This window comes from Puntigrus tetrazona, chromosome 3 (assembly GCF_018831695.1).
Source record: "Puntigrus tetrazona isolate hp1 chromosome 3, ASM1883169v1, whole genome shotgun sequence".
Taxonomy (NCBI): Eukaryota; Metazoa; Chordata; class Actinopteri; order Cypriniformes; family Cyprinidae; genus Puntigrus; species Puntigrus tetrazona.
In genome coordinates this window covers 7148674-7166252 of record NC_056701.1, presented here as the reverse complement: position 1 = coordinate 7166252, position 17579 = coordinate 7148674, and the positions used below count along the sequence as shown (strand labels likewise).

General features: G+C 36.9%; 2 protein-coding genes across 3 annotated transcripts; both read right to left on the bottom strand.

The window, feature by feature from the left end:
- Window positions 1-1697: 1697 nt before the first annotated feature.
- LOC122329403 (fructosamine 3 kinase related protein) lies at window positions 1698-5499 on the bottom strand. 2 transcript variants are annotated; one of them, XM_043225607.1, is made up of 6 exons: window positions 5199-5499; window positions 3758-3909; window positions 3563-3654; window positions 3401-3483; window positions 3188-3310; window positions 1698-2547 (listed from the first exon to the last, which is right to left on the bottom strand). In XM_043225607.1, exons 1-6 carry the CDS (start codon window positions 5337-5339, stop codon window positions 2209-2211), a joined length of 930 nt encoding a protein of 309 aa, XP_043081542.1. In that variant the 5' UTR covers window positions 5340-5499; the 3' UTR covers window positions 1698-2208. The 2 variants fall into 2 exon arrangements, with proteins under 2 accessions (XP_043081542.1, XP_043081551.1); XM_043225616.1 differs by lacking the exons at window positions 3401-3483; window positions 3563-3654 and having other exon boundaries at window positions 3721-3909.
- A 3456-nt stretch (window positions 5500-8955) lies between these two features.
- si:ch211-207b24.4 (cytolytic toxin-alpha) lies at window positions 8956-17331 on the bottom strand. Its single transcript, XM_043235962.1, has 5 exons — window positions 17229-17331; window positions 14283-14375; window positions 12486-14195; window positions 10582-10679; window positions 8956-10488 (listed from the first exon to the last, which is right to left on the bottom strand). Exons 2-5 carry the CDS (start codon window positions 14371-14373, stop codon window positions 10156-10158), a joined length of 2232 nt encoding a protein of 743 aa, XP_043091897.1. The 5' UTR covers window positions 14374-14375; window positions 17229-17331; the 3' UTR covers window positions 8956-10155.
- Between the last annotated feature and the right edge of the window lie 248 nt (window positions 17332-17579).

Below are 17579 nucleotides of genomic sequence, written 5' to 3'. Positions count from 1 at the left end.
ACTTACACTTTACTTTGATTTAGCAATAGGCCAAACCATCATCGTTTCTGCCGTGAAGCTTTACTTGTAGTCAAACAATGTACAGTCCCTGAACCATCTTGTCGCTTATCTATTTTGTGAAACACCTGCTATTAACCTTGCTATTATTGACTTTTAATTAATCAATTGGTGTTATACTGATGAACAGCTAAAACCCTCCCAAATGATGTTTAATGCACTGCAATAAATTAGTTTCACTGAGAAAAGATTTATCATTTAATCAAAACAGAAAGGTAAAATTTTGGCAAGACAAAAGTTGTGTTATACAGAAATTGAACAAATTTACTGCAAATACAAAAATATGTCAGCAAATTAAGTAGTGGTGCTGTGAGATCCAAATTTAATATCTTGTATGACTTCCATGAGCTTGAAGGACTGCATCCATAAAGCAAGGATTCATACAACTTATTGATGAAGTCATCAGGAATAGCAAAGAAAGCAGTGCAAGCCTCCCAGAGTTCATCAATATTTTTTGGTTTCGTCTTCCATGCTTCCTCTTCATCCTACCCACATATGCTCAATGATGTTAAGTCTGGTGACTCAAGCAGCATCTTGATCTTCTTCGCACCCTGAGGAACTTTGATGTGGAGATGGAAGTATGCGATGGAGCACCATCCTGCTGCAGAATTTGGCCTCTTTTATGGTTGGGAACATAAGAGGTAGCTAAGATTTCTTGGTATTTTAGACTATTGATGTTGCCTTCCACCCTGCAGATCTCTCGTACACCCCCATACTGGATGTAACCCCCAAACTTCACTGTTTTCTGGGTGAATCTCGGATCCATGCGGCTCCAGTAGGTCTCCTGCAATATTTTGCGGCGACTGTGGTGTAATTCAACAGAAGATTCATCTAAAATCCACCTTCTGCCACTTTTCCAGCGTTCATCCTTTTAGCAGGCTGTTGGCAAATGCCACACGGTTTTTCAATTGTCTTTGTTGAGTAACTTCTGGGCACTGCAGACTTGGAGGCTTTTCAATGCAACTGTTCCATGACATGGGGACTCAGGTGACCAGGCGTGGAGCTCTGCTGCAGTGGAAAAATGGGCTGGCCTTGGATTTTCAAGCCAACAAACGGTCCTCTCGAGCAGTTGTCTTGCAGGGTCTGCCTGACCTGTGCTTTCAAAAACGTCTACAGTCTCTTCAAATCTTTTTTTTTTTATCCTCTGTACTTGTTGCTGAGACACATTGAAGGTGTCTGCCACATCAGCAGTGGATCTGGTCTTCAGCCTCTTGATAATCAACACTTTAGTCTCAGAGTGAATCTTAGGCATTTGCAGAGGTCTAGTTGCAGTTGATGTGAAGGTCTAGTGTACTGGGGTTCTTTTTATACACACCTGAGACCTAATTGATTCATTCTTAGTCACAGGTGAAGCTCATATGACAAGGCGACAACACTTATGTCTTTGCAAAAATTGACTCAATGGGCTTTACCAAGCTGTGAATATTAGAATACTTTTTGACAGTGTTTTGCACTGAAACATTATTACAAAAGCTGTTGGGATTGTTGGGATGAGCCAGCTTGTAAAAAAAAAAATCTTGATTAGAAATATATTTCAGCGGCACTTCAGGTCAATTTGTACACAAGCGACAAGACTTTTGTCAGGGACTGTATACTGAGGTAAGGAGAATTAATCACATTAAAAACACACTGACACAAAGTTCTCTTTAAAGTTTTATTTGAATGTCCAAACGGATCTGATGAGACTCCTGCAAGCTGAAAGTTTACAGTTCAACGACTCACTATAAATTGTCTCAAACAATTAAATTAATAGTAAGTAATCGTAGTGAAATGTAACTCATATTATGCTACTTAGTGCACACATTTTTTTTAAATCAAGCAATCTTGTTAATGAGGATCTCTTTAAGAGCATTCAATCATAAGTGCAATTCACAAAAAGGGAATGATCTTGTAACCAACATACCTTTTGGCCATTGTTTGGAATAAATTCACAGATTTATGCTTTAAAATATATATAATATACATAAGACTTTCTTTTTTAATCTGTGTAAGTAACTTTAAGACAGCAGACTTTTATCTTGTCAATGCATTTCCATTAGACTGGTACAGCTGGATTAAGTTTACCTGGTCATGCACAAAATGTGTGACTTAATTAGTTCCATCTTCTTTAATGACCATTTGAAGGGGATACTTTAATAAATCGGGGTGTATCTACTTTGCTAGATCCTTCATGATCCGCACAGAAGAACCCCTGTAGCCACCACCAAAATGATTCCAGTGGTTCAGATAGTGGAACAGCTGGTACAGTTGTTGCCTCTTTGCAAAGCCAGCGGCCTTGGGGATCTTCTCATGGTAAGCACTGTAAAACGAACCCCCAAAACCACCAAACATGCCAGCAATAGCCAGCTCGAACTCTGAATGGCCATAATAGGACGCTGGGTCAAAGATGACAGGACCGTCAGAGCATTCAGCCACGTTTCCTCCCCAGAGATCTCCGTGAAGCAGAGCTGGAACCACCTCTGTGTCTGCAAACAGCTGAGGGACCTTCAGCTAAACAAATACATGAGCATGCGAGCTAAACAAAGAACAAACATCCCGACAAATTTAAACGAAAGGTTTAGTCCACACGCTTGAAGTCGATGGGAACTGAAACTGTTTGGTCACCGATATTCTTCAAAATATATTTTACGAATCCAGTAACAGACGTTTGGAATGACATGACATGAATTTATTTACAAGTTAATAAATTAACATTTTATGACCAAGCCTAGTGTTATACTTAAATATAAATCTTAATAATGTAATACATTTAAATGTTTTGTTCTAGTCAATAGATAATGTGGATTTTCTTTTTCCCTCTAAATATTTCTAACAATAATTTTGCATAAACATTGTGGATAAATAACAAATTGTGAATTTTTACACGAGACAACAATTATAGAATATTTAGGCCTTTTGCTAATAAACTGTTCACAATAAAACCATGAATGTCTATGTCTAAAAAGTTGCCTGTAAGCATTCATGTAATTTGTATGTTCGTATATTACTGTTTAAAAGATTTCATGTTGCCTTAAGGTTTAATATAATATTTACTTTAACGTTTGAAATATATATGGCTGACCTAGAGACGGTATCTTTTTGCATTTGAGTGTTATTATGCGGAAGTAAAAATTTGAGCAGTTTGGTTTACTTGAAGTCTGGCCCACAATTCCCTGGCCTCTCGGTCTCCATACGACTGTTCCACCAAACTGAGCTGGTGCTGCAGTCTTTGCTGAGCGTAAAAGGACACCCAATCATCCTGCCAATCATTTACCTAGAAACCAAAGGAGAGATAAAAAACCTCTTGTGCATTTAATGAACCACCCAAATTGTCGTTATGATCAGACACCCTAGTGATGCTGACCTGAGGGAGATAACCACAGCAGGTATTCACATGAAACCCAAACTTGTTGACTATTTGAACTTCAGACGTTCCCGATCCTTTTCCTTTGTAAACACAAAAACTTGAATAAACAATAACGTTAGCAAAAAGTCCATCAGCGCACCATCTACAACAGAACATTACCAACAGTCTGCTGTTCCTTGTTAAGTTTCTCTATCTGTCTTTTGTTGTGAAGATGTAGATCGGCAAGTTGCTCCCCCAGTTTTGAAGAGCATCTACGTTGAAAGTGATAAAAAAGAGCACGTGTCAAAACGCTAATTTAATACTGACCCAATACTCACTCCTATTATGACGGGTTCACGTGATTTGGAGTCGTACTTATTCAAGCTCCTCATATCAATATGTTCCATGACGAAAAGAGCTCCGCTGCTCTCGAGGTCCACGACTTTCACAGGCCTGGGCACTTTCACTGTGTCTGTCCCCAAGATCGCTTCCAAGCTCGCCATTTCTCCATCAAACATCCTCCTAGCCTACAGAGAGAGAGAGAGAGAGAGAGAGAGAGAGGGAGAGAGAGAGAGAGAGAGAGAGAGAGAGAGAGAGAGAGAGAGAGAGAGAGAGAGAGAGAGAGAGAGAGAGAGAGAGAGACAGAGAGAGAGAGAGAGAGACAGACAGAGAGAGAGAGAGAGACAGACAGAGAGAGACAGAGAGAGGGAGAGAGAGGGAGAGAGAGAGAGAGAGAGATTAGAAAAATGGTCAATGATTTGTACAAATAGTTACAGGTCGACACTTATTATTTACTGATAATGTATATTGCAATCATATACAAGTATATGATAAAATGCAAATCGTGAATTCACGTACTTTTGAATAATGTCTAAAAATATTCGAACAGTAACAGACAGATAAACAGAAATAATATAGTAAATAATGTCATATGATAGTAATTAAAATAATTACAACGCATTATGTGCAGCGGATTAGTTGATGATAATTGTGATAATTGTAAATAGTGCACCATGTGTGAAAATGCAAATATTAAATACAATTAGAAACGTTTTAAAAAAAAAAAAAAAAAAAAAAAAATTCTGCAAAATCATAATTGTATTACAATAAAAACCTGCTTCAATTTCTTTGCAATGCAATAGTGTTTTTGGTGTATTTACAAAATTTAATTTAATTAATTTTAATTTTTAATTGTATTAAATCAGTCAGGGTTTTAAAGCAAATACCATAATAACGATTAATTATAATAACAGTTATAATTGTATAATAACAGTGATAACAGAAATAACTGTAACAAAAACATATCAACATTTATATAACATGCAAGATCACAATGTTATTTTAACCACTGAACTAGAACATTTATCAGAATTTGGTGTATTTTTTTTTTAATTAGGTTAATATTTTTGTTTGTCAAGGATGCATTAAATTGAGATTAAATAAAAAGATTGAATTGAGATTGAATAAAAAGTTGTTTTTTTTTATTGCTGTTCTTTCTATTCATATAAGAATCCTGATTAACAACAATAGCCTATTAGAATGGTTTCTGAAGGGTCATGTGACAATGCAGCAAAAATAAGTGACATTTTATATAAACTCAAATAGAAAACGGTTACCTTAAAATGTAATATAATTTCACAATATTTGTGTTGTTGGTGTATCTTTCGATGAATATTAGAGACCTCCTTTAAAAACATCACAAAACATGTGTTCCGATTTCAAATTATTATACAGTGAACGTTAGTAAAATGTATGCACTTTAATAAGAAGCACCGCACGTGTCCAGTGCGCTCAGTTCCGGTGATTTCGTGCTCACCTCATTCTTGTGGTTGATCTTAACGAACACCCTGCCGGTGTCGGTGTCAAAGCTCTGGCCTTCGCTGATGCATCCTCCCCCTGAGTGACCAGTGCTCTTCAGAAGAGAGGTGCCCAACTCTCTCTTCAGCAGCGCCTCCATCTCGCTTCACAGTGCTCGCACAGCCATAAGCTCGACATAAAAACCAATGCGTTTCTGCGGGACTGGTTTTTGCTCTAACCTACTTTTAAGTGCCGCGTAAATGTCCCTGTTTGATTACAAGCGCTCGTGTAACAACACGGGCGTTCAGGATTACTGTTGCTCAAAGACATGTCAAAATAAAAGTCAGCGTTTTCGTGCTGGAAGAGTACTGAGAAACGTTTGTGCTCGTATTTGAAGCAACATTACAGCATAGCATGCATTGATTATTAAGTCGATTATATTTACAGTATTTTGTTTTAATACTACTATTATTATAAAATTAATTGGTTTCTTTTATTTTATATAAGCAACATCATTTTTTTAGGGCAAAGAATGGAATTGTTCCATGTATGTTATAGTGTAAATGGCATATCACAAAAAAATTGCTGCTATTTTCACTTGGTGTACATAGAATCTATTGCTATGTGCACTTAGTGTGAATAGCATCCACCACTATTTGCACTTAGCATAAATAGCATATATGCTAAAAAAATGCTATTTTCACTTAGTGTAAATAGCATGTAATTGCTATTTATACTTACTGTAAATAGCCTCTATTGCTATTTACACTGCCTTAATAAAAACACCATATACTATTTGAAAGCACCAGTGCATGTTGTTAATCCATCACAATTCATTAAAGCTTGAATCCTTATAATGCATTATTGTAGATCAAACAGTAGAGTAAAGTAAAGTCAAGTCATCAAAGATCAGTCTCTCGGGCACATTAAGACATTCTGGTCTCCAATTATATTTGAAGGCAGTCGAGGTCATCTCTAGGTGCTGATCCACCATCTGATCTGGATACAGTCTGGATCTGAGTGGTTAGCATAAACAGCCACTGCAGATCTGATCGCCGTCAACCCAATTGTAAACGATACCTGGTTCTGTGTTTAAGTTCTGAGTCTCCACTGATTCAGTTCTCCATCTCTCCAGTTCTTCACCTCTCTGGAAAATATCCTGAGACTAATATGCTTCTAATATTCAAATCCATTAAAAACTGGCTGCATTAATTAGGTCAGCCAGAGCCGGGAACACTTCCCGTAACCCATAATGTACTCATTACATTGTAAGAAGAATGGCATCTACATTAATATTAGTCTCTTTAATAATAATAGTTTCATTCTTATTCCAAGGTCACTGTAGCCACTCAGATCCAGACTGTATTCAGATCAGATGGTGGATCAGGACATAGAGACGACCTCGACAGCCTCGAAATACAGTACATTGTAAAATAGAATGTAACAGACTAGGAGACCCAGAGGTAAATTTCAATATAAACAGGGTTTGTTAAACACAGGGCTGAGTGAGAGTCTGTAGCTGACTAAGTGGCTAGTTAAGAGGCAGCAATGGAGGCTGGCATGAGAGCTTGGCAGGAGTGCAATCTGGACAAGTTTGGGTTGTCACAGGAGATCGTCCAAAGCAATGAGGAGCAGTGAAAAACTGAATTGGTGGAGACACAGGAGAACTGAATCACAAGACACAGATAAGGGTCTTGTTTGCACTCAGGTAGTGAACAGTAGAACAGACAGTGATCAGGACTGCAGTGGCTGTTTATATGCAGAAGTGTGATTGGCTGTGGCAGGTGTGGTGAATCAGTAGAAGGTGATGCAGATCTTGATTGGCTGATGACTGATGTAACATTTGGACCAATCAGTCACAAACTATTTGTTATACAAAAAATCCCTAATGCCCCTTTACCCAACCAAGGGGCTAAAAAGCAAGAACAGGCCCAGGTTCCACAAGCAACCAACTGATAAAGATGGTTTATGGCCAAAAAGGAATGTTTGCAGCACAGTTCTTTCTTTTGAAAAGAAACATAATGTCCTCAACAATGGGCTTTTTCCCCTAATCAATTCACAGTAAAACAATTATTTGAATGAACACACATATCCTTTGGGTCATTGAGCTTATTGTTGTTGTTCTTGTGTATTGTTTTTGGTATTGTATTAGCTTTTATGCTTTTTTTTCTGATAGATCCCTAGTTAATATCACCTCTTCTTAGCCATGCTTGATATCTATGAACTCGTTTTTAGACGTTCTATGTTATTGTATATTACATTTTGATACCTATGCAACATTTTTAGGTTATAAGAATCTTGTTGCATATCAAACTCCAATCCAGTGTATATGCAAATGATCATGCTTAGAGACAAAGAGTCATAAAACTCTCCCTCCAAAATTTCAAGACATCATTGGCTCTTTGACCCACAAGAGGTGTGACCTTCACAGACCTTAAAAGGCCTTGCTCCAATGCTCTGCCTCAGTAGTCTCAAGAAACTCTAAATCATCAAGAGGTCAGGACATCTCTCTTCAGTGGAAGAATGTGAGTCCAATTATAAACCTTGGAACCAAGACATTCATTCCAACACTGCACCTGAACCCTCACCAACGAGGCAATGCAAGTATCGTATATATATAAACAAACCATGGTTTAATATTAGTTATAGACCCTGTTATAAATGGTGCTGATGGATTATAGTTTAACTAACTCTCCATAGCTTCATTCTTTGCTTTTCCTGATAGTTTATAACCCAAATCTATCTTGACCAGGAGATTTATACCCTTTTAGAGATTTTATGGTACCTGATATTTCTTAGTAATTTCTGCACCTAACTCCTCAACTAGCTCTTGATTTAATTAGGGTAGACTTTGTTGGTCCAGAGTTTTTTTTAAAAAAAATGCAGACACATACATCCATCTTTTTCACATATTATTGTGCTTAATACAACAAAATTACATGTTGACCAATAGTGTGTTATAAGTAGCTGAAATAAGCACAAATATCAGGGAATGTCATGTTCAAACACTTGGCTCGTCACACTTTGTTACCACTAACATTTATTTGTGCTAATGGCACAGAAAATACTTCCTCAACAACAATTGCATATCTCCATTTTTTTATCTGAATTAGTCAAGTTGTCTTTACATGGGAAATTTAGTAGAGAAATTGGAGTGTCAGTCTAACATGGGCAGTACATTTCAAATGAGTCTCTTGTAGAAACGTAGTATCTATTTTAAATGAGACAATATTTTCCCCTTTTTATTAGTTCATTCATACCCTTTACATTCCAAGTGGAAAAACTTAAAGACTTAAAGATTAAAAATCCTGGATGTGATACTTCTGATTTAACAAATTATAGGCCCATCCCAAGTCTTCCTTTTCTGGCTAAGGACTGGGAACGTGTTGTTATGGCACACTTACTCTCATTTGTCATTAAACAACCTTTTAGAACGTTTTCAATCTGGGTTTATGTCAGGGTACAGTACTGAGTCAGCTTTGGTTCGTGTTATAAATGACCTTCTATTCTCAGCTGATTCTAGTTTTGTTAGACCTGAGTGCAGCGTTTGTCACTCCATATTATTAGATGGACTAAAGAGTTGGCTTGGTATTTCTGGCACTGTGCTTGAATGGTTATGATCCTTACCTTACAAATAGATCCCAATTTGTTGTTTTGGGAAACAACAAATCGGACATTAGTCAGGTCCAATACGGTGTCCCGCAGAGTTCTGTTCTGGGGCTCATACTATTTAACATTTATATGCTTACTCTGGGGCAAATCAATAGAAAACATGGTCTTGGGTATCATTTTTATGTTGAAGACACAAATATACATCAGTACAAATCTCATGTTACAGTTAGTTCTGAAATCTTTTCTAAATGTTTGCAGGACATAAGAGTATGGACGTTTCACAACTTTTTAAAACTAAATAGCTCTAAGACTGAGGTTTTACTTATTGGTACGCCAGCAGCCATTCATGAATGTAGCAGCTTTAATTTGACACTGAAGCTGTGTACTGCCATCTTCACAAGCTTGTAACCTTGGCGTTATATTTGATGTTAATTTGACACTGGAGGCACATATTAGGAGTGTTACTAAATCAGCATTTTATCGTTTCAGTAATATTGCTAGGATTAGGACTTTCCATTCTGTGCTACTGAAAGGCTGATCCATGCTTTTATCACTGTAAGAATTGAAGATTCTCTATGTGTTGGTCTACAGTATAGCTACAGTATAGTCAGAACTCAGAAGCACGTGTTCTCACTCACAGTCCCTCAAGGCAGCACATTAGTGGTGTCCTGTGTAACTTGCACTGGCTTCCAGTTCAGTCGCGCATTGGGTTTAAAGCACTTGTTTTAACTTATAAAGCTGTGCATGAATTTTCTCTTTATGTCTGTGATTTAGTTAATCCTTATTTGCCTTCTCGTCCTCCCCACTCTGCTGATTCTCTTCTTCTCCATCAGCCTTGCTTCAAATTAAAAACTATGGGTCACAGAGCCTTCTCTTGTCTCGTTTTTTATTGTTTTGTAGTTGTCGCGCTTTGGGTGTGGTTGAGGAAGGTGAAAGCAGGGAAAATTTTTTATATTAAGTAACTTTAATTATAATATTACATTTAAAATGCATAATATGGAATTCCTGATATGAATATTTTGTTTAAGGGCTGTCTAAAACATTAAAAGGAAAAGCTAATGACAAGAAAATACAACTGTTTTGATTTATATAATAATTATTGTTACTTTAAACATCAAAAAAGAACAACAGCTTACCAATTAAATAAAAAGATCATATGATGATATAGAATCTTCACCAAAAGAAAAATCAAGTTAAGCTTTATATTGTCAATGGACATAAAGGTATTTTGCACAAAACCGAGAGGTAACAAAGACTTGTGAAAACAATAAATAAAACAGAACAAAATGCAAAATACATAGTCACGGAAAACCTAAAAATCACGGTTTAGACTCATTGATGTGATACTTTTAAGTCACTGGCATCTAAATGAAGAAGAAACCCAAAGAATCAATGTCAGATCCATGTTTTGCTATAATGCCGTAACACTTTCCAGACTTCACATCAAGCCTCACTGGGTAACCCTGATTCGTACACATGACAGACAAGGTTTTTCTGACACCAGCATTGACAACTACAAATTCCATTCCACTGAGTCTGTTTATATTTTTATCTGACCACAGTGTTGCAGCGATTATTTTATCATTGTCATCAAAAAGAAGTTCCTTTTTGTGATCCCCTATACTCTTACCAGTGACCATTACATGACCATTGCTGAAAAGTATTTGGATTGACTTCATGGGGTAAGTATTTCCATCCTGTTTTGATACAGAAAATGTATTTAATTTTAAGTAAACAGCTTAACAGGAAAAACAGCGATCAAAGGTAGAATGAAACAAACGTTCACATACCTGGCCATAAGTAACTGTGATCTTTTTGAAGGTGCTGATGGCGGAAGTTACAAAGGAGAATTCAGAACCTCCTGTCCCACCCACAAGCTGAGGACGCACTTGGAAAAAAATATAAAAATGTAAAATCAAACCAAAAATGTATGTTTTCGAAAGTGACAGAGCTCCTCCAGGGCATCTCCCATCAGTTTAAAAAAAATTTACATTTAATATATTTTAATAATATTTTAAAACATGGTCCGGTAATTACGGTTAGATACATCATATTTTCACCATGTAGAAATAGCAGTATTTTTTTGCAAGACATACTGGTAGTTGTAATGCCTGCCCAGTAGAGGGACCCGAACTCCCCAGAGTATGCCTTTCTGATCAGATGTCATGATAAAAGGGAGCAGAGCAAGTTTGGGACTAGATAGATTTGAAATCAGAGCGATCGTGTCGAAAGTTACGTGTTCACACTACAGGACTGAAAGACCACATGGCAACACTTTTTTAAAGCTATGTTATTATTCCAGCTACAACTAGTAACTGTATATCATCTAATATACAGTGTTGTTTAACACAGATGCACACAGACATTATTTCATAAATAACATAGACCTGCAATAAAACTTTAGATGTGCATATAACAACTAAAGGCAATGCTTTATTGAAACATTTCTGATAAGAAGTGTGCGAACTCGAGCATTTTTGCCAATCGTTTCTGTCCAGTTTGCTCGTTATAGTAGTGTTTTACCACATCTGTCATCGTTTTTTTGCCTGGCAGTAAGATCGGTTATATGATCATATTATAATTTGAGGCAACAAGTAAGCAAACAAGTAAGAAGAGAGGCTTATGAATATTAATTAAACCGGCCAAATATATTGAGATTTTTTTTGTCACTTTTGCGGCAAATATATATATTCTTAAGGACACTGACAACTAAAGTCCCGACCATCAGTGAAAATGTTTCTCACGTTGCAGGAAATCACAGCGATTGGGACATTTCTTTATCAATAGATGCTCAACTCCCAGCGAGTGGTCTGTGCACATATTAATAATGGCTTTGAATAAATGGTAAACAAGGACTGTTACTGCTGAAAGATTTTTAGGTAGTTTAACTGTAAAATTGTTTAGTGTAATATATACCAAATATATGCATTTGTTACATCTTCTTGAATTTGTGACATTGAACCCGATCCACCTTTCTCTGCACTGTGATTGGCTGGATCAGCTCACATGAAGATCGCATAGCAATAATATAAGGTTTAAAAATATTGTAGCGTTTGTGACTGCTCTGGACATGTTCGTGCAGCTGATAGTTAATGAGCTTTGACGACTGCAATGAGCCTTAATTTGGCTAAAATCTAGTTTTGAGAATCTATCTGCGACAGAGAAATCCAGCCAAAATAAATGTAGTCTGACTTTGAATTTGCCATTACTCATTATGCCACTACTGCCATTGTTTGATGGGAGTCTTTTATTAGATTGTATAGCCCATCCGCACATTGTGTGTTAGTGTAAACTAAGGTGGCTGTAAATAGATACTCTGTATAAGGGAATGAGTTTTTTCATTAACAATAATCAATATCAACACAAAAATGTATTATGTTCCAAAAAACTTAAACAAGGTTATGACTATCATTACTAGATTATCGGACTGTCATTGACTATCATTATTCATTACTGCTGATAAGGAAATTATTTGTCACACAATCGGTCAGCTGAAGCATAATTTTGGGTGAATTTGTAAAGTTGTTGCTCATGAAACTGTATGTAAACTGATGTATGAACAGGACAGTTTAATGGTCATACCTGCTACCAAACATGTTTTTATTCCAAATTCTGTGTGAATGTAGGTAGCCAAAGAAATTCAAACAAAACAAAATTAATAAATAAATAAATAAAATCTGAAGATGGCGCTTACCCGAACTTGGTGAAAAGGAGACGGTCTCACTGTTTTCACTCACTCCTACTGTACTCACTATCCTGTAGCGGATCCAGTACATTTTTCCAGATTTCAATCCAGTCAGAATAAGCTCCTCATTATCAGTGTTAATGACATGCCACTGTTGGTCAGCTCCAAAATAATTTTCTATCTGCTTGTACTCCACTCTGTACTGCACTGTTCCCCCATTTGGAGGTTTCTGCATTTTGATGGACACAGTTTCATCTGGGAGTATCTTTATTATTGGCTGGATTGGTTTGGAATTGGGCTGGAACTGTGTGTTTGTCAGCTTCCCTTTTTCATACAGATAGATGGAGGAGCCTTTTTTTGAGGGATCAGAGATGGCAGAAATGATGAAGCAGATCCTTTTTTGATCTTTATTGGCCTCTGAAAAACTTCTGAACTGGAGTAAGTTATTTCTCATATTTATTATGACATCAAGATCACTGAACCACTTTTTGACAGCAGGCACTGGAACCATGTTTGTTTCCTCATCTAAATTCTTAAACCTTTCTATTTTCAGAAACTCTGTCAGGCATTCAAGATACGGGTCTTCAAACTTCAGAGATGTGAAAGTCAAGCACACCACAGAATCAACATCAGGATTAAGGAGGATGGCCTTGAGACTGTCTGAATCTTGAATTTTGATCCCCTCCAGCATCTTGATGTATGAGCTCAAGAGGTGAAGTTCAGACTTCACATCATCTAACCACTGGTTAATCTTGCTAGCAACAAAAGGGGAGTCATAGTGAATCTTTAACATTTCAGCCAGTGACTTCTCCTCCATTCCTCCTCCTCGAATAACAGGCAAGACCATGGACAATTCTTTCCGGAGCACCGACCTGTAAATGTTAAATGATTCCTGAAATGAGTTGAGTCTCTCTTTAATGTCACGAAAAACATTCACAAGTGTATTTCTGGACAGATCATTATATGTCCTCTCTGCCTCCTCCAGCCCCTCTATTATATCTTGAGTGTTGGAAACCAGACCTGAGCTGATTTCTCTTTCTAGCTGAGCTGCTTTATTATCCAGTAGGTGAAGAGGATAAAGCCAGACCTTTACTGGAACTGCACTGTCCTTCATAAGAGTGGGGAGCTTCTTGTACAAATCCAGGGCCTCCATGTATGTGGTGGGATTTTGTTTGAGATGGAAGTCACCATGAAATGTGCAACTGATATTTTCAGCGACCTCCTTTTCGTTAGCTGTCATTTGTACAGCTCCCTTTCCTTCAATTGAAAATGCAGCGATCTTCTTGACCATTACATTCAGTTCTCCTTCAATATTCTCCTTGTTCTCATTTTCTGAAAATGTCCGATCAAACACCATGAAGGCCCGAGCTCCGTAAAGTACAGCTGTAACCACATGAGTTGCAGTTTGCTGGTCAAACACTTGAGGGTAGGTGACCTTGTCCAGCTGGGTCATAGTGAGCTGCTCAAATCTGGATGTTTCACTGTAATACATTGTCACTCTAGACTGCTGGTTTGAGGATTTGGTGTCATGCAGATACTTGGCAGATCCTCCCACCTCCACCAGCCCCCCCAAGAAGCTGGTCTTCAAAGAAGCGCTTATATCCATAAGACTGGACTTACTAGAGAGCGAGTCAGAGCTACTGAGCTTCAAATCTGTCTGGAGCTGGGGACGGGAGTCCAGATCTTCACTTAGTGAATTCTTATCCCACAGAGTAACACCTGAAATGAGATGTTGCTTTTACTTGTGGGGAAATTTAACTGTTTTTGATTCACAGCTTGATTGACAGTCATAATTAAATACACCACCTGGAATGAAGGAATCCTTGCGGCAGTCATAAAGCATACCAGGAAACAGAGGTCTTCCTAAGGCTGCCACTTCCATGGGAGCTGAAGCCATGTCTGCGGTTATTAACAATAATCAAAGTAAATATAAATTGTAAGTTTACTTTTCTAACATTATTGTTACAAGTTTGTTGAAATCTAGTAAAGTACAGTAAACAGGAATTAGGTGAGAATAGGAAAGTGTACTTAATTAGTTCTTTGAAGCTTCAGTTAAATTCAACGGTAAGGATAAAATGTTAGTTTTTCTCTCTTTTAAGACAGATCACAAAAATCACCCTACAATAAAACTTACTAATCAGGAGAAAATTGTTTAAAGAAAGTACATAGGTCATTGTAATAGGTCTAAATTTCTCTCCTTACTTATCTATTATTCCCAATTTTCTCTTTCATTTCATAATAGTTGCTTACATAAGATTACTGTTGAGGGGTGCCTCTATGAAGGATCATAGTCCACGAATCACAAATCGAGAAGCTCATATGCTCACGTGTTTTGCTATTGCTGAAGTGAATATTGTGCAAAACACATTCACACACCTCCATCAAAAAATGTGAATGTTGTCTATCCGCAAATCAGTATGTGAATTCTTGTAGTGAGATTTGCACACTGAATGTTTTCATATATGTATATGTTTCTTTTTTCTTTCTTTGCTTTATCTAGAAAACACTTGCAAATGAAAAGTTTCTCGCGCTCCCCCTTTTGCACCATTTATCTCTTTGACACGGAGCTGAAGTTTTGTGCATTCGTAGAGGCAACTGCGGGCGCTCTTCAGAGATCAGGATTTCAGGCTGTAGTTTATTTGACACGTCATCTGCAACAGAGCTGTATTGGAGAATTTTCTTGTGGTTGCCAGCGGTGCTAACAACAAGTGCGTGGAGTAAATATAGCATAGATCAACACGAATCCACAAATAAAGGTGAATTTACTTTCTTTTTCTGAAATCACTTACTGTTAAACTGCACATTTGTTAACCATTTAAATATATTGACAATATATTTAATCATCCTGTATATGACATTAATAATAACCTACTTAATGGATTAATTGATCTTTCATAAAGCCTCTTTGTGAGCTGAAGCAGGGATGGCCAAACTGTGTTCAGCTTTATCCCTATTTAAACACCTCTACCAACTATAATTTAGCATTACTAGAAAGCTACAGGTAGGTGAGATTCATCAGGGTTTGATCTAAACAAAAAATGTACTATACAGTGTAACGCACAGTATAAGGGATTTCAGAAAAATAGGCAACCAAATTAGCTCTTCTGCAAAAGGGAGAGTGTAATTTGCGAGGGAAAAATACGCGTTCGAGATTTGTAGCAGCAGATTCACGGCATTGCCGATACGCTCTCGCGTTTGTTCTAGAAAAGGCATCCAAGAAAAAAACAACAACACATATGTATGAAAAGATTGTACAAGCATGCAAATCTCACAGCAAGAATTCACATACTCATTTGCGGATGTACAACATTCGTTCATGACTTTACATTTTTGACGCAGGCATGTGAATGTGTTGTGCAGCGTTAGCAAAACAATAACAGCATATGTGTTTCTTAATTTGTGGACTAGGATTTGTGTACCTGCAAAGACGGATTTGAGAAGGTGTAACTGTTGTGTTGTGTTTGTGGGAGAGGAAAAAAAATCTACACGCTAGCAACTTTCATCTTTGACTTTAAATCTGCTATTAGTCACGTGTGGCTAATCTCTACAACTACGACTTTCGCTGTCATATGCCAAAAATACTTTCATACTAATGCCCCTTTTTACTTTTATAGGAGTGCTCAAAACGCAAGTCATTCCAGTCATGTGGCATCATTAACTGAATCATTAAACAGATATTTTTACCAAACCCAAATGGTTGTAAAGTTTTAAAAAGAAATACCCAATCAAAAGCTTTTTCTTGATTGAGTGACACAATACCTACATTACTATTATTGTAATGAGCATAATCTATAAGATCTCTCATTACATGTAAATGATCTATGATAGACCTACCCTTTACACAACGTGACTGGTCTTCATGTATAATTTGTCAGAGTACCTTATTTAACCTATTAGCTATACACTTTGATACAATCTTATAATCAGAACACAATAGAGCCATAGGACTCCAATTTTTCAACTTTGTTAAATCACCCTTCTTGGGCAGTAATGCAGGTACTGCCCTTTGACAACTCTTAGGAAGAGGTCTTTCATAAATGCAGTCTTTCACTAGTTTAAAACGTTTCTAGAAACTCTTGTAAAATTCTGTGTGGGGTCCATCGATAACAGGTGAATGACCTAAGGAAAGAAGCCTCTTTAGGGTTGCTCAAAACAAATTGAAAATGTAATCTATATTATTAAGGCTAATATCTACAGTTATCACATTTGTGCATTTTTGGCTACTAGTGTTCGGCAGTTCACGCTGGCGTGCCTAGGGATGTTTGAAATATCAAGACAAATAAAAATATGACTTGAAACGCAATGCTTTCTTCTCTGAGGCCAGTTAGTATTTTACAGTTTTGAATGCGTCCAGAGAACGTTGCCTTATATAATCACTAAAAGCTGTCACTCACTTCAGTTGATTACGATCTCACAACATTCCATTAATAAGCTTTCTAAACTTCACAATGAATCTCTTTTTTTTTTACACCGTATCTGTGCAGCGTTATATAGGATATATAGGTTATATAAGTTCATATGTTCACATATCATAAGTTCACGTAAATCAAACCTTAAGAATGTGAAATCAGGTTCATCTTAATTCTGGCTAGACTTAGTTTTAACAATAGTTTTTAAATCCTTCATCAGTGTAATATGGCAGCATTGCATTTACATCTAAGACTAAAGATATAAGACTTTTGATTTTTCTGTCTACACCAACATAAACTGTTGGTGGCTGTTTATACTCTTATAATAATTTTTGTATCTCACCTGCAGTTTATGTGTTGCCTGTTAAAGTCTTCACTGAAAGTACAACATTCTCGGGGTTTTTAGCCATATATATAGTACTATTTTTCAGGAAATGTTCCTTTTTGTCCTGATTACAATCTACGAACCTGTCAATCTTATACACACCCACCTGTGGTTTAATGTAGTTTCTGTTAGTGTTTGCACATGTTCCTTGTTTGTCGGTTTGATTGGTATTAGTTGGTTCAGTATTTTGTCTATGTTTTATGTAAACTATATCGGTGACAATCTAATAAAAGCACATTTGTGTGAATTGTTCAGGCACAAACAATTTCTAAAACTAAAACTAATTTATCACGGTAATGCATTTGGTTT